This window comes from Pogona vitticeps, chromosome 2 (genome assembly GCF_051106095.1).
Source record: "Pogona vitticeps strain Pit_001003342236 chromosome 2, PviZW2.1, whole genome shotgun sequence".
In the NCBI taxonomy this organism is placed as follows: domain Eukaryota; kingdom Metazoa; phylum Chordata; class Lepidosauria; order Squamata; family Agamidae; genus Pogona; species Pogona vitticeps.
Genome location: NC_135784.1, coordinates 79,497,260 through 79,519,083, shown reverse-complemented (window position 1 = coordinate 79,519,083; position 21,824 = coordinate 79,497,260). Strand labels below are relative to the sequence as shown.

General features: G+C 39.3%; 1 protein-coding gene and 1 long non-coding RNA gene across 6 annotated transcripts in view; both read left to right on the top strand.

Annotated features, from left to right (window-relative positions):
- Nucleotides 1-21,824, top strand: part of RAD54L2 (RAD54 like 2) — a 77,441-nt gene that overhangs the window by 22,913 nt on the left and 32,704 nt on the right. For all 5 annotated transcript variants that reach the window (XM_020788600.3, XM_020788653.3, XM_020788644.3 and 2 more), the window contains exon 2: nucleotides 1,543-1,753. In XM_020788600.3, coding sequence (XP_020644259.2) covers nucleotides 1,600-1,753 — 154 coding nt within the window. In that variant the 5' untranslated portion in view covers nucleotides 1,543-1,599. The remainder of the gene's footprint in view (nucleotides 1-1,542; nucleotides 1,754-21,824) is intronic.
- Nucleotides 2,785-20,760, top strand: LOC140704414 (uncharacterized). The gene is made up of 2 exons (XR_012083595.2): nucleotides 2,785-2,967; nucleotides 5,692-20,760. It is a non-coding gene; the product is annotated as an uncharacterized LOC140704414 (long non-coding RNA).

The window sequence follows — 21,824 nt, the reverse complement described above, 5'->3', positions numbered from 1 at the left end:
GACAGATGGTAAACCCTAACTTATCGTTACACTGGCCGGGTTCATGGAACTCTGGTGAAGGCAACCCGTTCTTAGATGAAGAATGGAAGCCCCTGACTGACCTGTTGTCAGAAGGAGAAAAACGTTGGAACAATTTTGTTAACACTGGTTATTTGTTGAACACACCAATAAACATCACACCTGTTTCTAAATTGCAAAATTCTCCTGATTTATTTGAATGAAAGGAGCCCAAAGTTGAACCCTCACACAATGGCAGGTGTCTGATGTGAAAATACTGCCCAAGAATGCAACCCACTATAAGTAATCCTTAAAAAGACAATAAATATACAATTAACAAACAATTAAATACTTTGGATCTAGAGTTCTGCATTGAGCAAGGGGTTGGACTCAGTGGAGTTATAGGTCCTGTCCAACTCTATTGTTCTATGATTAATAGAATAAAGCAGTAAACAGTTTCTTTGATAGTTGTGGAAGAATAGATGAGTGTATTTCTTCCTTACAGAATAGATGAGCTCCAGTCTTGGATTCTGTAGGGAGGAAAAAAATTACTTGTGACTAAGCCTATTAAATACACCAAGACTTCCCTCCTTCCAATATAGATCAATTAAACCAGAGTAGTAAAAATTATATGATGGTGGATTGGACTGTGCAACAAACATGTTCTTCATAGACATTGACACTATCAAAGCCTGCCTTTTATTAAAACTTTTTCCCATTGTGAGTAATGCACTATATAAGGAGTGGGATGGCTGATGGAATTATGCTGTAGTGCTTGCTTGGGATGGAAGCTAAGATACAAGAATGATGAATCAGCATGCCCGTATTCTGAAATGGGGAGGGGGAAGGTTTTGCTTTTGAAGGTATGGTATTGTTTCAAGCTTTCTTTTTTTGCTTTAAACAGAATGTTTCTTTTTTTTTTTCTCTTATGATTGTTGGGGGCAGATGGGGGATTAAAGTCATGCATTGTCTTCTTAGTAGGTATGGACAAACAGCTAATTGCAAGGCTTTGTTAATAACAGGAAGGTGAATAAGTAGTATAATGGCTAAAATTCTGTTTTGTAAGTTACGGCTCATAAGGCTGATGGTGTCATCAGCCATGTTAAATTTTCAGAAATAAAACATTTCCAGTCTCCCCACCCACGTCCAAACAAAGGTCCTGAGGCTCCAGTGGAATCCCTTTTGTTGTTTTCAGGATGCTGTTAGGGGCTATAAGTGGGAGGCGGGAATTCCTTGGCAGGTCCCGAAAATTTAATTTCAGGAAATCACTGCCAGCAGTAAATGTTTAAATAGCTTTTGGGTGCTGGTAACACCATTTAAATCTCAGATGAAAATACAGTTTGGGGGGGAAGCACTGTATTTCTTATTTCTTCTTAATTCATAAAATTATTGTGTTTATTATTCCTGAAGAAATAATGCATTCTTAGGAAATTTTAATAAGGAACTGTGGGATCTTGGATGTTTGCAACAAACTAGGGGTATTGTGGCTTGTAGAACTTCACAAGTTTTGCTAGTTTTTTATTGCCTTCTTTTTCTGTTTTGCAGGGCTGCCTTGAACTAAGATCATGAGCAGGTAATGCACAAGCCCTCCTCTTGGGAAACATGTCGGACGAGTCAGTCTCAGGGAGTGATCCAGATGTGGACCCGGACTTGGAACAGGAGGGTATGGAAGAGGAGGAGGAGGAGGAAGAGGAAGATGAAGCGATGGAGGAAGATAATGATGGGGATGATGAGGAAGATTTACTTGATGAGAATGGTAAGTAGTGGGTCAGAAAGGCAGTGAATGTTTTGTTGTATGTGTTTTCCATGGTCTGTCAGATCTGATGAAGAGATCCTTTAATTTTATGCAAAAGGAAATTTGTTCATTCTAGAATGTGTTTGCCAGTTTTTGAACATTTTATAGTTGGTAGGCTTTATAATGGACTATCCTATTCTTGAATTGGTGACTTGTACTGCTGTAGCTAAAACATTATTCTATTTAGTCCTGAACCTGCCAGAGAATTCCCCACCTGGCAATAATATCTTAGCAGATACTGTACATAGTTTATATACGTAGTTATTTCTGACTGAGATAAACCTCTTCTGAAGCAACCAGTTACAGTGCACCGTCTTGTCTTATGCCTTTACTTTAAGGTAGTTGGTAGGTCCTTCACACAGCAGAATTAGACAAAATGTGTGGGGCTGAAACCATTGCACCATTACCTGATTATGGGCAGTGTATACATATGGCAGTTAAATAGTCTCACTCTAGAGCAGGGGTGGGCAATTAATTTCTATAGGGGCCACATGAAAAATCTAAACTGTGTTTTGGAGTGGGTAGTAATAGGCCCCCATGGGGTGAGGCATAGTTAACTCCCTAAACTTTTTAGGAAGTGAGCATTGTAATTCGTTCACCCTAGAAAGGGGGGGGGAGGGGAGCAAAAACAAACAAACCCTGACACTGAGCTAACTCACCTGTCCTCCATTCCCCCTGCGGCCTGCCTCGCCAATTGTCTTCTATCCCGCGCAGGCGATGTGATGCGTCATCACGTCATCTGCGCAAGGATCGCTTCCGGCCTCTTGAGCCACAGGCTCCGCAGCCTGCGGCTCAAGAGTAACAGTCAAACCTTGTGAGTTTTGCTTACTGCCATGCTGGGTGACCGGAGCTGGAGCTCCGGCTCACTCAGCGGCGATGGGCGGGCCAGACAGGAGCGACAACCAGCGGGCCAGACAGAAGTGGTTCTCGGGCCATATGTGGCCCGCGGGCCACACTTTGCTCCGGTCTGCTCTAGAGGAAGAGGAAGCAATGAAAGCTCACATTAAAATGTAACAGTCTTTAAGGTGCCACATTTTTGTCTGTTTTTTGTTTTTTCTCTCTCTCTCTCTGATCTGCTTGCAAATACTAACCCAACTACTTCTTCAGAAGCTGGTAATAATTGATTTATGTGGAGAATCATAGACTAAGATGGCAATTTCTTCAAAAACAAATATGTGAGTAACCAAACAGAGAGCTCAGTAAGATAGGAAACCAATTAAGACTGCAACAGTAAAACAAATGTTTATTGCTAGGTAAACAAGGAACCAGGAACAAGGTCAGCTGGTTTGTAAAGTTAGAGCCCTATTTTTAAAAAAGGAAAAGAAGTAGGTATTGGGTTTTTGTGTTTAAAAGTCTGATTATAGTTAAGGTATCCAGCAGTGGGACTGGAGGCGACTACGGATTGCAGGGAGCAGAGACTTTCATTACTAAGTAATTTCTCACAAACCTGAACTCTCACCAGAAGCAAAAGTGACAAAACTGAGGCTGTCATACTTGGAGAACCTCATGAGAAGACAAGAGTTGCTGGAGAAGACAGTATAGTATAGTATAGGCATCCTTCAGTCTAGAGAGACTATGGTAACATGCTCAGAATCGAGGAGTGTCCTCTCCAGAGCATGAAGCCCAGGTAAAGTAATATGGAGGATAGGCTGTTACTCAAGCAGCAGATTCCCCCCTCTCCACATTGCTGAAATGGTCCAATGGAAAGGCAAGAGCCAATACAACTGGTTCCAGCAACGTCGCAGGAGTTGGCAGAACGACACGAGCTGCCTTCCAGCTCTGGATTTTGCCTCGAGGAGAAGACAGTAATACTGGGAAAATAGAAGGCAGCAGGAAATGAGGATGACCAATATGCAATGGATTGACTCAGTAAAGGAGCCCATGACCTTGCAAAAGTTGAGCAGAGCTATTTATGACAGAATACTTCGGAAGTCACTCATAGAGTTGCTGTAAGTTAGAAGTGACTCAAGAGCACATAACAACATCAGCAATAAACATTTTTTCCAGATTGATCAGAATCCTGTTGGTAATTTACACTTGCACAAGAAAAATTGTGTAAGTTGTAGTGACAGATTGCTGCTCATTAGCTAGATGTTGGTTGCATTCCTGGGTGCATGTGTGACTGTGTGCACACAAAGGAACATAAACCTGCACCTTGTTAAAAAGCAGCAGTATGCTGCTGTGACTTAATGCAGTTTTCTTTATCCAAGTGTAAATTTAAAATAGAACTCTGGCTAGTTTGACTTAGGTATTTTTAGTGCAACAATGTAAACTTATTTTATGTAATATGGACTACCTGTTGAATGACTGTCTGATCTCCACCAAACAAGGAGTCAGCTTTATACAGGTCAGAGATAGACCAAAATTTATCAAAATTTGGATTTGGATTTTGCCACAGAAAAGGATCAAAATTCTCCTGATTTCTTTGTTCCCAGCTAGAAGAGTAGTTGCTTCCTGCTGCGATTCAGCAAAATCACTAGGTCGGCTGAGAAAGCCATAATTGAATATCTGTAGGTTCCCACCTCCATCACAACTAGGACAGGATGGAGGTATAAAACCTTTAAGATTTGGCCTATTTTTGATTTTTTGCCCTTGCACTTTTTCCATCCTTCCCCCTTTTCCCACCATTTATAACACCATGGGGTACTAACTATGAAAGCTTGCACACCATTACAGTATATGCCTTAAAAAGATTGACTCAATAAACCTATCAACACTGATATGGAATTTAAATAATGGAAAACAACAAGATCTTAAAAATAGTCTTAATGTATGGGCAGTCTTCGCAGACAACCAACATGAATTTGACACAACTCCGGGAGGCAGTAGAAGATAGGAGGGCCTGGCGTGCTCTGGTCCATGGGGTCACGAAGAGTCGGACACGACTAAACGAACGAACGAGATGGGCAGTCTTACATAAGGCTGATGCTTCAGGTATTCCAAAGCGCTATGTAGTTCAGGATCAGAGTATCTGAAGGACAGATCCTCCATGCCTGTAAGAAATGTTTGAATAAACTTGGTTAAGGGGAGATATGACTAAAGTCTGAAAAATCTAAAGAGGTGGGGGTGCTCTTTCTGTTCTGTACCAGCATAGTGATGACATTTTTAAAAAGTCAGTCACTTTATTTTGGGGAGAACACTTTGTACTTAGATTTTGTAAAAAATTTATTTTTATTCTCTCTGTTGTGAAAGAGCTTTGGGACTTGCTTTCCTCGTGTTTTGTTAATCTAGAATTTTTTTTTTGTGGCAGAGGTGTGTCGGAAGGAGACACTGGAGACCTTAGCCAAACACACAGGATTCTAATTTGAATTGCAGACAAAGAGGGGGTGGGGTGGAGAATTTCTTGCTAATTCTAGAATGTTAACTAGCTCCTTGAACTATGTTACCTATTGTTACTTAAGAGATTGTTAGGGTGGGGTGTGGCTTCAAGCAAATGTGGAGAGGAGGGAGTATAAGAACCTGTGTCTCTGCTCCCTCAGGGTTTCACAGACTGACAACAGCTTGGACCAGGTTTCTGTTTTAAAAACTGCAAGACTAATTGAGAAGGAAAACCTTACTAAATAGTCTCCTTGTGCTGTCTGGCACAATTTTTTTCTTTTTTCTTTCCTGAGGAAGTGGCACAGATTCTGCCGGGGTAAACAAAAATTATGTAATCTATAGAAGTGACCTGCATTTACTACTTTGAATGATAGCAGTGATACCAAAGTGTTGGCTGCCTTGAATTTTCAGACTTCTAAAGACTTGCTGCTTTGTTAGGGTAGCCTTACTAGCTGCCTGCTTTTTTATTTCACTTGTACTATAATATGTTTTGGAATGTTAAAGCAAATCTGCATTGATATTCTGTCGAATGATAGACTTCTGATTTTTATCTCTTCATTCCTTGTGTTTGTGTGCTGCAGGGGAGAGTTTGCATCATCTGCTTGTCCCTTGTTCTCTTTGTTGGCAGTTGTCCTTCAACGTAAAAGTTTTGGAACATAACAGACAAAAGAGTATAGAAATCAAAGAGAAATTTAAGTTAAGCTGAATAAAGAATTGCTCTATACTTCTGTGGTTGTGAGAAGTCTTTCTACTGTTTGTCTAATTCAGAAAAGGCATCAGCTTCCCCATATTTAAAAAGGAGCCTTTTCCCATTTCCAGAATGGATTTGTTCATTCTTGTTGCCTCATTCATCCAGTGACTTAAGTGATTTCTAATAACCAAACTGTAATGGGGATTTTTGTGTGTGAATATACCCCCCAAAATTCATATAGCAATATAAAAGCTTTGTAAAAGTAATTCAGACACATCTCTCACATGACTTCTTATCACATAGAGAAAATGAGTTGTGAAGACATTCTGTTTTAAAAAGACCTTTAGGTGCTATAGTAATTTTAGTGAACTTTCCTTGATTTTTAAATAAAAACTTTTTTCCTTATAGCTTTATATTCTGGCTTTTTCTGTTCTTTGTTTTTGATGTTTGGTGTCTAGCTGTGTCTTGTTTAAAATATTTTCCCATATATAATATTACCCTTTCTTCTTAGTCAGTGTGCACTTTTGGGAAATGTGGGATATAATATTTTAAATAAATAAATGTTTCCCGAGAAACTGTCAACATGATCTGAACTAGAAGATTACCAAGGCTGGAGAAGGTGCGGCAGAATTTCATGGTGAAACACTTGCTTTTACTTTAAAAATCCCAGAGAATGTTTCATTTACGGTCCCATCACTGCTTTAATGTTAAATTATTATTATATGTTACTCGCCATAACCCCATCCGCTATTGTAAAGTTTTTTGGAAAATTCTACCAATTAAAAGGTACACGGGGATGTGGTGGCACTGTGGGTTAAACTGCAGAAGCCTCTGTGCCGCAAGGTCGGAAGACCAGCATGTGTAAGATCGAATCCACACGACGGAGTGAGCTCCTGTCGCTTGTCCCAGCTCCTGCCAACCTAGCAGTTTGAAAGCATGTAAATGCGAGTAGATAAATAGGTACCACTAAGGTGGGAAGATAGCAGCGTTCCATGTCTAGTCGCACTGACCATGTGACCACGGAAACTGTCTACAAACGCTAGCTCTATGGCTTGGAAATTGGGATGAGCACCACCCCCTAGACTCGGACACAACTGGACTAAATGTCAAGGAGACTCTTTACCTTTACCTTACCATTTTTATAAAAATTCCTATTTCTCCTGTTGTAATGGTAGAAGGGAAAAGATTTCAGTTATCATTCAGTAAACAAAATATATGGATTAACTTTATTACTAATTACTAATTATTACTAATTACTAATTACTAAAACGGCTTGGGCCCTGGATACTTGAAGGACTACCTCCTTCCATATGAGCCTACCCGGCTATTAAGATCTAGCCAGGGGGCCCTTTTGAAAGAGCCATCCCTCAAGGAGGTAAGAGGGATGGCTTGTAGACAAAGGGCCTTCTCGGCAGCTGCCCCCAGACTATGGAACGCCCTCCCAACTGAAATTCGCCTGGCGCCGACACTGCTGACATTTCGGCGCCAGGTCAAAACCTTCCTGTTCCAGAAGGCTTTTAATTGAAATAACATTAACTGTGGGTCTTGATGATGGCAATGTAAATTTTAATTTGTATTTTAATTGTATTTTAATCATTTTATATTTTATTGTGTTGAATTTTAATTGTTGTAAGCTGCCCAGAGACCTTTGGGTAGAGTGGGCGGCATATAAATTAAATAAATAAATAAATAAATAAATAATATTATTCTTCCAGTGATCTAAAAATCATTTCATTTGTTCTATAAATATATTATCCTGTAGCAGATATTGGTCTCTTCTGTGTTGCTTTTATACCTTCAACTACCTGCAAGTATTTTCTCCAACCAGTCCTTAAGTGAAAGCATTTCTTCTGTTCTGTAATTTAGTAACGCAGATTCTTGATGTAGTAAAATAATTAGAACTACTTCTAAATCTATTCCTTGTGCTTTTGAGTCCAACACGTTTAAAAGGGCTAATTTAGAGCTAGAAGTTAGGAGAAATAAGAATGCTGTGGTATACAGTGATGCCTCGCAAGACGGATGCCTTGTGCAACGAAAAACTCACAAGACCAAAGAGTTTTGTGATTTTTGGTGACTCACAAGACAAATTTTTCTATGGCCGTGCTTCACAAGACAAATAGGAACACATTAATTAAATTTTAATGCATTCCTATGGGAAACTGCGCTTTGCAAGACAAAAATTTTGCAATACGAAAAGACTATCGGAGTGAATTATTTTCGTCTTGCGAGGCATCACTGTACTCGCTTTGTAGATATGGAACATGGAACGTTTTATAAACCAAATTAGTAAAATGTATCATTTAATCATTCTCTGATACAATTTTTAAGCAGCATTATGATTTCTGATAAATAAAGTTTGCATGGGGAAATGTTTCTGAAAAAATGTAGAAGGGTTAATGTTAAAGCAACTCATAGCAGCTTTGGCTCCTACATCAGAACATGTCCGTTGCACTTTGCAGTGTTTGGGATGAATGTAATTTAATTACCTGATTCACCATTAAAATGTTGTTTGTATCATTTATATCCCACCTTTCCTTCAGTGTGCTTAAAGTCCTCCTCGTTGTATCCTAACAATGGCCCTGTGAAGTAGGTCAGACTGAGTGAATGCAACTAGCCTAAGGTCACCTACTGAATTTCATGGCAGGGTGCAGGTTTTAACCTTAGTCTTCTGACTTCTTGTCCTCCTATCTGATCACTACATAGCAAGATTAGCACACTAGTTTTAAATGTATTAACATGGGAGCAAGTTCTGTCGATTTATTTATTGTAAGTATACAGCCAGTTAAACTATATCAAATAGATGATTTGGGTTACTTACATTTCTTCATTAAAACAGAAACAGAACTATAGTGAGGATAATTGAGAATACTATACTCAGACTCCTGATGCAGTTAGCAGAGAAAAGTTAGTATCTTATTCTGAGGTGTAATTTAGGTGGACAAATTTGTAAAGTGAAGCATTGCTAATAGAATCTGTATCCTATAAAGCCTTCCTTCCTTCCTCTCTCTTTTTTAAAACTGTATTTGGTTCATTGTTGACCATGATGCATAAGCAACAGAATCACATTTCACTAATAAAGGGAGTGTCAGTGTTGCCTACCTCTGGATAGATTAGTCTTCCTACGACTGTAAATTGTTGGATTTCATTCACACACATGGAATTCTGCTGGATTGCCAAATACCTGTGAAGTATTAGCAACAAAACTTCTAGGATGCTTTTCGAAAAGGCATGGAATATGGTTGTTTGTTAAACTATTTACCGGCCAGCCCCTGTTAGTTTCTGGAGATTTTGCTTCCTGTTGCCTGTTGGAGTTCCCCTTCTGTGGGGCCCCAGATGGGTTTGAATAGTTATGTAAGGATTTTATTTTATTTCTGCTCTCTGCCACTAGTTCACATGGAACCAGGGCTGGGTAAATGGTATCAGATAAAAACGGCATGCAACTTTGTTGCAACAATCAAGTCAGACAGGAGAGCCTTCTCAGATGCTTGTGGTTTGGTTTTTTTGTTTTATAAACTATAGTTTTTCTCAGGAGTTGTGTTGGTGCCTCCTCTAATTTAGCATATATGCAAATATCTGTCATCAGGACAGAATAGCTTCCGTGATTGGTCCTCAGCTCCTTGATGGCTTTCTTTGTTCTCATGCCTTTGAGCACCTGAGCAGGGAAACAGATACTACTGCTTATGAAAAGGAGGGAGACCCAGCAACCTAAGTATATTTAATTGGTTATGTAAGTGACCCCTCAGCTTTAGCCAACTTACAGGATATCTGTTTATTGCAGGTGTTGAGGGCAGATTTGTAGGATAAAGGGCAAGTGTTTTATCAGTATTATTGAATGCTGTGAAATTATGTAATCCTGCTCACTACACTTACAACTGCTTCAGCAGGAGTTATGTTACGATACTACAGTATATGGTACTCCAAGCAGAGGAGATCAATGAGCTGCATGGGCTACAGACATTTTGATTGGAATAGGTTGCCCTAGTTGCTCGTTTGCCATACTGACTTCCTCCAAAGTTACTCAACCAACTGTTGAAGAAAGCTGTGTGCAGTGGGCAAAAATGCTCCTTCTGGAGGAGTCTCAGCAGTTTTCAGGTAAGATGTGGGGTGTCTCTCGTTCCTTTCTCTTCACTTTTCTTTCACCCTTCTGCTGCTCTGGTTCATTATAGTAGGCAAAGAGATCTTAGAGACATGCTTTCTAGACTGCTTCTTTATATCCCCTTTATGAAAAATTGGTATTTGGAGCAGAATTTTTTTTCTGACACAAACATTTGTGATTAAATATTTATTTAGTAGTCAATAAATTGGTGAAAGTTGTCCTTAGGATCTTTACGCTGTAGTCTGGGGCATAAGGCTCTTTGCTGCTTTTAAAATCTGGGGATTGCAGTAAAACAGCAGAATTAAATATATTTTGCATTTGTTTGTATAGTCACAGTTTTCTAATGGATGATATCCCCATTGTACTTGTTGCTTTATTGAGCAACAGTGTGGCATACTTTGTTTGTGTCATTTTACATGTTGTCTCCTGTTCTGATATGTTCCTTAGTCTCTCTGTGTGCTGGTACAGTTCCAGGAGTTCTCACTGGTTCTGTATTTCCTTGGATGGATGGTATATATATTACCATTGTGAATTTCGTTGTATGTGTATATACTTACAATGACAATAAATTATTATTATTATATATACTGATATGAAAGCATTTATGTATGCATAGAGATAGCATACAAGTCTGAGGCTTTTGTCCTTAAACATTTGGTAGCCAGATAGACATAAACATGACACTGCTAACAGTTGTTTTACTCAATTCTGGCATGTTGAGAATTTATCAGGCTGCATTTCTCAATAGAATGAAATAATATGTGGTATGGTGTAATGTATTTTTGCAGTGAAGGTTCTGAAAATTTGTTGTGAAAAAAAATCATGCTTCAGGTGGACTTTGAGTGGTAGAGTTTTCAACGGTTTCATTTTGTAACTGAGGAGAGTAACTGAGGATAGTGGAACACATAGTTTGTAATCAACATTTCATTTTTCCAAATGGAAAGGTTCCTTCCATTTGTAGAAGAGATTGCTTCCAGTGAAGATGCTTTGTAGGAAGGGGGCAGATTTTCATGGATTTTCTCAGTATTCCCCATTCCTCTTCCACTTCTGGAGGGCCCCACACTTGTTCAGAACAGTTTGGCAGGGGCAAAGAGCTTGAAGAGAGGGGGAATTTTTAAGAAGTCTACTCACCCAATTCACTTCCTCCTATAACGTCAAAGGAACTCTGGATCCAAGTCTATGTTCTTTTGCCCATTTTATGGAAAAGTCCATTGCATCTTTGTAACAATGGGTTAAAAAAACATACTGGAAGTAGTCTAATGCAAGGAATACAGTAGTGCCTCGATTTACAACCATAATCCATTCCAGAAGATGGGCGTAACTCAAAATGGTCATAAATCGAAGCACCATTTCCCATAGGAATGCATTGGAACACGATTAATCCATTCCAGACCAAAAAAAAATCACCAAAAAAACCCTCACTCCAAGCCCCATCGGAACATGATGGGGCTGAAAAACAATCCCAAAAAACCCCACACAGCCAACTGATGGGGCTGTGAAAAAATACCCCCCCCACACACACAGCCAGCCCCATTGGAACACGATAGGTCTGGGAAAACACCCCCCCCCCCAAATAAATCACAGCACAGAAACATATCCCTTCCTAATTCTGGGAGATTCCACAATACTTCCAACAGCAAAGTGCCACTCTTGGATACTGCCCAGTATCTTATATACCTTACAGAACACTAACTACCCTCATGTTGCCAAATGGGAATCTGCTGTAGAGACAGAGCAGGTAATTTGCACAATATCAGGTATGTTAGTGGTAATTCTTTCAGAAACACTTGTTATCTCTTACCTCTTGCATGCTCCCTACTTCAGGATCCTTGATCTTTTTCTGATAGTGGCAATTATTGATCAGTCATGATATAGCTCTCCTTAAATGTAATCAAAAAGCTTACAAGTGTTATCTATTCATTTCATTTGTGATACATGTACACTACTTGATGTGATGATATCTAAATAGTATTTTAATATACATGTAGAATACAATCTAAAAACAATCAAAGCAACTTAAGAACAATTAAAATAATAAATAAGAGAATTCCAATATATATGGTATAAAAACAATAATCCAGCAATTTGTTGTTAGTTTCCTTTCACTAGGAGAATACTTTGCTCTGTTACCTTGTGTTCTGAGGGACCTTGATGCTGTGTAATAATGGATACAGACAACTAGCACTTCTGAACAATTCACTTTCCCTTTTTCTTCTCGGGTTCTGCAAACTGCCTTGTGTAAACAGTTGTTCTTCCACCCTGTGGTGACATCGTGAACTGCTTTAAATGTTTCTTTGCGGAATTGTCCTGAATTTTTGCATTGTGTAAGAAAGAGGCATGTACAAAGTTGGAACTTTATCTTCCTTGAGAAAAATGTACTTCTGGAATACACCAATTGTCATATCTTTTTCATTTCCTTCCTTTTTGTGTGTTTGCTTGTAAACATGAAGACACGTTGCAAATGCTTTTTCCTTATGTAGAGAAAAAACTGATTTGGGAAACGTATTATTTAATGATCTGGTCTGTTTATTTTTCTCACACACATTATTGTGTTATTTAGGAAGCCAAGGTGTATTCCTTTTTGTTCTCTGCAGTACTTTGTCTACCAGTTCTATAGATAATGTTAAAGTCAACAGATGCTAAAGGTGTAATTTGTTGGTTCTTAAAACGCCACAAGATTCTTTGATAAATTGTTTGTAGTCAGTACATTTGTTGTGAAGATGTCACTTTTCATGTGACTATGAGATATTATTTCTTAGACATCTGCTATAATCAGGGGTATGTACTGGTGTTCATTATATAGTGTGTGCTCACCACATGTAAGTTATTAGAATGTGTTCCTGGTAGTATGATAGCTTATGTAGAGGTATGACACTACTTTTTTCAAAAACAATATTACAGTTACTTATTGGTTAAAATTTCAGATCTGAGCGTTGAGTTGCTTCTCATAAGTGCTATACCAGAGAGCAAATTTACAGAGGCCTATGCCTGGCGTGCTCTGGTCCATGGGGTCACGAAGAGTCGGACACGACTAAACGAACTAACGATGTTTAGTGGCTGTGTTATAGGACACTTGCATGGGAAGTATCCCATTGTGACTTAAAGGCTTCACCCTGAAGCCTTTTCTGGGCAAATGGTTAATTGTGAAGCAGGACTGCTGTGATGATTGCGGTTAGAAAAATCTAGAGTGGTTTAATGGCTGCATAATATGGATGGATTTAGTGATTTCAGAAGCATATTATCATATTTTTGCCAAGAAAACATGAAAAGGTGTGCTTCATAACTGAAAAGCTTCTGTATATATATATTTTGGTCCTAGTTTTCAGTGGTTTTGTTTATTTAATTAATTTATAGATGCCATGTTTACAAGAGGAAAAAAATATATAGCTATCTTGTTGCTCCTTGAAATATGTAGCATTGGCAGGGCATTTGCCACTCTCAGCAATTGAGTAAAAAGCTAACACTGTGACTCCTAACAACAGCCTACTTGTAGATGAAAGCTTATGTAATCATTGCATAATGAAAAGTACCTGGCTCCTTGCAATTCAGTCTCCTTTTCCCAGATCCTGTAATATATATATAAGAGTTAACAGTATATTATTAATCTCCAGAAATGAGATGGGGTGGTGTAAGTACAGGAGCCAATATTTTTAAAGTTTAGATGTGCAGTGAGTAAGTAGTACACATGGTCCCTTTGTAGAGGGCACTGAGCACCAGTGATTACGTATGTGACATGCAGTATAAGACAAGTCAAAATTATTCAGTTAGAATAGTTGCTTTTATTGTGTTTTGTTGGAAAATTAGTCTGAATAATTGGAAAACCTAGCAACAATGAGCCAGAAAGTGTAATTTCTGTTTCTTGCCATGTGTTTGAAAAAAAGTTCCTCGCTGAAACTCTGGGGAGAGAAAACTGAAAAGTATTGTGATCACTGTGACTCCGTGTCTGTTGGCAGAAAGTGAGATGACTGAACTCAGAAATGCCAGTTGATAAATTGGTACAAAATTCAAAGTATAGACATTGGACTGCTGATATTTCCTGGATGGATTACTTAATGCAAGAAGCATGTTTACATGATGGGTCATTTGGAGGGGAGAGAGCGTTTACATTTTAAATAATAGCAGAAATATCATGTTCTGATTTTTAGCATAACATTATAATGCCATCCTATATTTGTCTTTTTTCTGTCACATAAGGGCTTTCAGATTAACAAAGAATAAAAGAGGCTAATCTTTGATAGTTGAGTGTGTTTTTGTGTTTTGTAACTTGGAATAAAGAGTAGCCCACTCAGATGTGCTCTTTAGTAGTAAATGGAAAAGTTTCAGCACTCTCTGAAACGATCAGGGTAATGCTGTCTTCTGTTGCCTTGCGCTGTGCTGTGTATATAGGGTTATTCTTAGTAAGATAAGCTACCTGATTTCTTCTTTTGGCTTGTGAGTGTTGATATTTGGACACACATTCATAAAAGCTTATATAAGTGCTCTTTAGTGTTTATGTAATTCAGGCCTCTTTACTATGTACAGCAACGAGGCCAGAATAAGAGCTCTTGACTGTTTGGGTCTTGGTCTGCTTGCATAATCTTGGAGTTCGAAGATAAATTGCCTGTCCCTGAAATTGGCCTTCAAATCTTTCAGATTTTTTTGTCTGCTACTGCTGCTCCTTTTCCTTTTCTTCGTGTCTTGCCTCTCTTTTGTTGTTGTTACTGTTGTTTGTAAGGCTTGAATTCTCAATGCTCCTTGCAGTCTTCCTTGTTCATGCAAAGTTTAAGACAAGGCTGAAATACTTATTTATTGGTTACGCTTATATCCCAGCTTTCCATTCATGAATGAAATGCAACACACATAGCTCCCTTCCTCTTTCCCTTACCTCATGATAACCCCATGAGGTTGGTCAGTCCGAGCAAGAGTAGCTGCCTGCAAGGAAACTGGCTCTCCCAGGTCCCGGCCTAATAGCTGCACCTAAATAGCTCTCAAAAAATGTTCAGAGGCTTGCGATCCAAGAAGTACAGGCATTTTCATTTGGGAATATTGCCTTTCCAATATTGGGTTACAGAGGCTTCAGCATTTCTCACTCATTTCCAGGATAAAGCAATGCCATTTCTGTCCAGATAGAAATTACAGTGGTGCCCCGCATAGCGATGATAATCCGTTCCGAAAAAATCATCGCTATATGGATTCGTCACTATGCAGGGCAAAAAAGCCCATAGCAACGCATTAAAACACGTTTAATGCATTCCTATGGGCAAAAAACTCACCGTTGTGTGGAAATCCCCCATGCGGCCGCCATTTTTGCTGCCCGGTAAGTGAGGAAAGGGCGTGAAAATGCAGCAGGCGGCCATTTTCTTTACCCGGCAGCCATTTTGGAACCGCCGATCAGCTGTTCTTAAAACATCGTTATGCGATAATTGGTAAGCGAAACGCTTACCGATCATTGCATAGCGATGTTTTACCATCTAAAACATCGCAATGCGATTGCTTTTGCGATCGCAAAAAACACATCGCTCTGCGGATTTGTCGTTAAACGAATTGCTCGTTGTGTGGGGCACCACTGTATATGTATTTAGAGGTGCAGGCTGGGAGGACATTTGGAGGAACTACAGTCAAACTGATTCTTTGTTTTTAATGCCTTCACCTTTTCTTTGCCTGTAGTTTTAATCACTAATGCAATTCAGTCTTGTCACAGTTAATGCCTATATTACGTCAACAACAGGTTACAGGAACTATTGTTTATCAGCAGGCCAGTCAAACCTTTTCCTATGAGAGGTTGCATTTTCAGGTGATCATTTTTAGAATGCAAGTGGACACCTGCACTTGACATCTGTGGGAGAAAGTGAGAGCCTGTCGCTGTGATCCAGCAAAACCTAGGAAAACCAGTGATCTTGTTCAACATTGTTGCTAGTTGCTGCCTCTGCTTCTAAAGAAGCAAGTTCAAGCCTTTCTTTTCCACAAGAAAGAATGAATTCAACATCCTCAGTTGTCTATGCAGCAACATAGCTTCCACATGTTCCTTTTCCTCACCCTCCTTGCTGGCACATGATCTGGGCAGGAAACCAGACTTCTCTTCTTTGCCTCCTCCAGCAGCTGGGCTCTCCGATGAGGAGATGGGGCTGGAATTCCTGCAGTGCCTTTGAGGCGGTAAAGAGACATCCGGACTGTGCGGCAGGTGGCATCTGTACTGCCATGCAGACGACTTAGGATGAAGGGGCACAAAGTACTCAATTCCCCACTCTAAAAGGTCCCATTAATGAGACCTTAACAACTGCAGAAGCCTGTTCCTGCTGTATTTATATTAATATGTATTCACTTTCCCACATAAAAGGATGAGGCAGTGCCTTGGAAGCACACCCCTAGGGGCTTCAGGAAGTTGCAGTTGAAAACTGACTTTTCCACATTCTGGGGATTTAGCCAAGCAGTTTTTCACGTTGGTATTTTCCAAATAAGGTACAACAAAGGTTTTTATCTAGGTAGGTTTAGTGTAACTGTCTGTGGAACCAAGAGTTGGGAGTTCAATTCCCCAATTGGGGAATTCCTGGGACAAGAGCCAGTTTATGTAACCTTGCACAAGCTGCGCAGTCTCAGAGCACCATCAGAAGAAAGGACTGGTAAACCACCTCGCAGTAGTCCAGGGGTGGGCAATTAATTTCTATAAGGGGGGCCACATGAAAAATCTGAACTGTGTTCGGGGGGGCCCGAACCAATTTTACTTAAAAATAAAATGAAACAGTGATGTTCTGATTGTTTTTATTTTAAACTTGTTAATCTTCACAAATACTAAAGACGTTTTTTGTGGTATGTTGAAGATAAGCAACTGATCAACTTTAGACAAAAAACTATAAATGGTTTTGATGTTCAAAACTGTCCGCGGGCTGGACAGGAGTGGCTCGCGGGCCGTATGTGGCTCTCAGGCCACACTTTTCCCAGGTCTGCAGTAGTCTGTCCACAACAGGAAACCGTATGTTGTGATTTACTTCGTGGCTCATAATTATTATGAACAACTATAGCCAGTTTGTGCAGGAATAGCAGAAGTTAAGATCAGGGTGGATAGAATCTGTGATTTTGTAAAAAAAATCAAATTGATTTAAATCAAGTTTTAAAATTTAAATTGTCAAAAAATGCAATTATTTGATATGAATTGCGATTTAAATCAAACCCACACTGGTTAAGATTGTTACTATGTGCTGTCAAGTCTCTTCTCATTTATGCCCCCCCGCCCAGTAGAGTTTTCAAGATATATGAGATATTCAGAGTGGCTTACTTTTGCTGTCTCCGAGTGAGTTTATATGGTTAAGCAGGGATTTGAACCCAGATCTCCTGAGTCCTAGTTTTATATTCTATCTGCTAAACCACAGTGGCTTATGCAGATATTAGGTTATGTTTCTCTAAAGACCACATAGCAAGAAGCATATGGGGGGCTATCCTGACATGTTGACTTCCTTGTGACTGGGTTTATTTCAGAGATACTTAGGTTATGTCATAGTGTGTTTGATTTTGCACATGTAATGGACACCTCACCAATAGAGCAAAATGATCTTGTCCACCTTTCTATAGAAGAACTTTTTGATATGCCAAAATAGGGGAGTACCCTAATGTAGAAGAAACGAGTGCCCTGATCTTTACTTATGCTATGTAATCTCAGTGCCTTTATCAATATCAGAAAACCGATTCTCTGAGTTCCCCTCTAAATTGCTGTTGTTTGGCAGATTTATAAGTTGAGATGTTAGGAGGTGTTTCCTTCCCAGTGGAGTGAATATTGGCCTAACTATGTAGAGGGATATTTATCTGTTTTTTGTGGGGGGATATGGGAGACAAAACTATCTCTGACAAGGATCTAGACGAATTGATGTGGACAGTGGTGGAAACCAGTACAGGTCTAACATAATAGTAAAAGTGAATACAGTATAAAGGAACACTATTTAGTGAAATGGAAAAGTGGTGGTAGGATGATAAATGTGGCTTACTTTTTCTGTGTATCCAGACATTCTTTTCTGTAGCAGGCTTTCTTGAATATAGCATCCTGTTTCGGGTGTAGAGGAAGATGCATTTGGCATCTTCTCTGATCTTAAGGGCGTCCTGGGAACTCAGAAAGAGTAGTACTGCCAGCAAGTTTGGGCTAGGTAGGTGTGTTATCTTATGTAATCATTATATAATTAGTTCTTTGTTCAGCCTTTCCAGAGTGGGAGGAGCCTAAAGCTGCTGAGTGGCCAGAAGGGTTGAGACTGCTCTTTAATTAGCTAGCCTGATAAAAACTGTGGAGGTTTTTTTTTTAATGCAAAGACTTGGCACTCTGATGCCTGGCAGAAAGACTTTCTCATTTCCCATCCTTAGTGGGAAGTGAAGTTGTGTTTCATTTGGGCATAAAGAACCTATAAGGATTGTAATGTGTTCTTATGGTTTTTGTTTTCCTCTCTTTCCTACATTTTCATAATAGTGCATTGGCTTTTTCTTCTTGTTTCAGAAAGTAAAGGCTTGGTAGTGCAATAACTCCAGTCTTTTAATTATTCCTCTGCATGCTACTGAAAAATCATAACTTTTCTAGGAAAATTTATCATACGTTTCAATCTAGAAGAAATGAATTTCTCTCTTTCCCACCTTCTTAACTAATTCTACAAAACAATTTTCTTCTGGATTAAGTGACATTCCTATGGCAACTAGAATAGTTGTTTGCATTAATGCATGACAGGAAAATTTATCATTTTCTTAAGCCTAAATTCTCAAACAATGAGAGGAGCAGTTGCTAGGGAAAGCTCAGTTTTCTCTCCATTTGCCCAATCATGTTTACCCCCTGCTTCCTCCTTAAAAAGGACCCAAGGACGCTTAGATAAATAAAAACACAATATTAGAAGCTAAAAGCAGCAAATTGTTCAAATATTTTAAAAGAATTTTATATAGAGAGCTGTAAAGAATGATTTTTTAAGCAATTATGAAGGTTTACGGGAATGAAATTTGAGATTATATTCCAGTTTGGTTGGATCTCTAATGCTTATGAGCTGCAGAAAATTCTGAGATACACTGTACATTTTGAATTGCTTAGTGCCATGTTTTAAATTTTTTATTCCTATAAAAGTAAACAAAGAACATCACAAACAACCTCCACTCCCCAACTCATATAATACTGATGTGAAAGATGTTAGTTCAGGTCATTACTTATTGTACTAGTTACTACAAAGTGTCTGTCTTTGTTTTTGTTTACATTGAGAATATTTAAAAACATGGCTTTCCCCGGGCTATATACATTCTGCCAGCTTATGCTGCTTCACATCTAGCGGAGGCTTATCCAGACTCTGCTAATAGATTAAAAATGGTACAAGTAGCTAAGGATCCACACATGCATCTCAAAGTCATGACACAACTGAGTCATTTTAGGGTCTAAATTATTATTGGTTTAATAAACCTGCATCAATAGGAGGAACAAAGTAAAACTTTGCAGGAAAGATATATATTGGAACAGACAGGATGAAAGAGGAAGTAAAAGCATTTGGGGAGAACGAAGCAAGCCAGTGTACAAACTAGTGCTTCTCCGTGTTTAAGCTGAGACAGCAAATTACTGTTCGCTCTTCCCATCCAAGTTTGATACGAAATTGTAAGAGGCAGTTATTGGATTAGGCAAAATAAATTAGATGTGTATATGAATATTAATGGATATACTTTTCTTCATTTTTTCATGCAGAGGAATAGAACCACCAGATTCTGTTGGATCCCAGTGGTTATCTTATCTTATATATTTATTTCACTAGAAAAACCATGTAAAAGCTATGAAAAAATATATTTAAGGGAGCACATATGTTGTGACTTTCTGCCACTAGCATTTGATTTTTCAACCCATTGGGATTCTGCATGAACTATGGCATTGTTTTTGACTCTGGGGAAGTCACTGGTTAAATGACTCATCCTGCAGAATGTGGTCACGTGTACTCCCAGTGCTGCTTCGTACTGCCCTACTTTATTCAGTCTCTTGATCTAGTTATATAATTGTGAATGAAGGGCAAAAGCCATGGGTGTAAAATTGCTGCGTATACTATTACCAAACCTTAGTTGGCGTGATGTGCTGGAGACATGTGATTGAACATGGATAGCAGAGTTCTAGTCTGAGGGAATCCAAGAAACTCGTTTGTGTTCCCAGTGCTGGGTTTCCTTGGGGTAAATGAGTGTAATAGACTGTGGACTTGTCTATTGTGACATTTCTGTTTCCACATGCTTTCCCTAAAGGCCCTGTCTATACTAAAAAATGTGTCAAGTTCATGGTGTGACTCAGCTTGTGCTTCCAGTAAAAGTGAGAGTGGAAGAAAGAGAGAGGTCATTGTTTCAGCTGTACGTGTTGCTTAATAGGTTGTAAAATAGTAATTTGTTGCTGATTGCACTTTGTTCATGTATTTTAAAATGGTTTTGATGGCTGTTTAAAATCTGTAAATTGGGCAGAATGCAGAGCCCAATTATTAGCGTCCCCCCTCCCCGGCATACATTGACATTTTGGTAGATGAGGATCAACCTTGTCTTGTTTGTGTAGCCACATCTGAAAAAGCTCACTCCATTGTAAACTCTTTGGAAAAGGAGTTGTTTCTGTGTTCTAATTCCATGCCTTGTCTCTAATGTCCGTTCAGAGGGGAAGAAGGGAGATGGAAGGCATAGTAAGTTACCATGTCATCCCACCCACTCCCTGATGGTCCTTATTTATATGTATTGCCGGAATAAAATTGAATCAGATGGAAGCTGTCCTTGTACTTCAAAGCTGCTACAGTGGTGCCTCGACTTACGAACTTAATTGGTTCCAGAACTCTGGTTGTAACTCAAAATGGTCATAGGTTGAAGCACAATTTCCCATAGGAATGCATTGAAATGCAATTAATCCATTCCAGCCGAAGAAAGAAATCACCCCCCAAAAAAAAATCACTGCAAGAACCATCAGAAATGCAAAGAAAGAAAAGCAAGCAGAATGTGCAAGACCCGTCAGAAATGCAAAGAAAACAAAGCAAAAAGCAAGCACATTGTGCAAGACCCATCAGAAATGTAAACAAAGAAAAGCAAAAAGCAAGCAGAGCGTGCAAGACCCATCAGAAATGCAAAAAAAGCAAAGCAAAAAGCAAGCAACCCCCCCCCCAAGATCCATCAGAAATGGGGAGGAAAACCCAAAAACCAAGCAGACCCCCCAAAACCCATCGGAAATGGGGGGAAAATCCAAAAAGCAAGCAAACCTCCCAAGACCCATCAGAAATGGGAAAAAACCCAAAAGCAAACAAACCCCCCAAGACCCATCAGAAATGGGGGGAAACCCCCAAAAAGCAAACAAACCCCCCAAGACCCATTGGAAATGGGAAGAAAAAATACCAAAAAACAAACAAACTGCCTAAGACCCATCACAGCACAGAAACATAACCCCCCAGCCCAAAACCACACTGCATAACCCACCCAGAACAATTTTTATAAAGCAGAAAGCAGCACCTTACCTTACCAGGCAATCCGAAGCCTCCTCCAATTGCACTCACTCTAACCATTGGAGCAAAAGAGCTACAAAAGCAGCTTCTTTGCCTACCAATGTTTAGCAATTTGAACTCCCCGCCTTTTCCCCCTGCCTTTTGCTGTTTGTAACTGGAAGCTCCATCTGCAAGTCAAAGCAAGATTTTGCAATTGGAGCTGGTCGTAACTCGAAATGGTTGTAAGTCAGGATGTTTGTAAGTCAAGGCACCACTGTATTTGAATATGACTAGAGTGCACTTAAGCAAAGTAGTATGACTTTCTTCATTATATGAATTGGAGACCGTGCTCTTCCTGCCAGCATATGAGAAAGGAAGCCAGTAAAAGAAAGTGTACTAGGCAGGAAATCCTTGAATGAGATGGTCACACTGTTGGGCCTTGGGTCCAGCTTAGCACGTGTATAAAAAAAAGAAAAGAAAGAAACTTGATCTTACACATCTTTCCTTGTAACTTTGCCATTT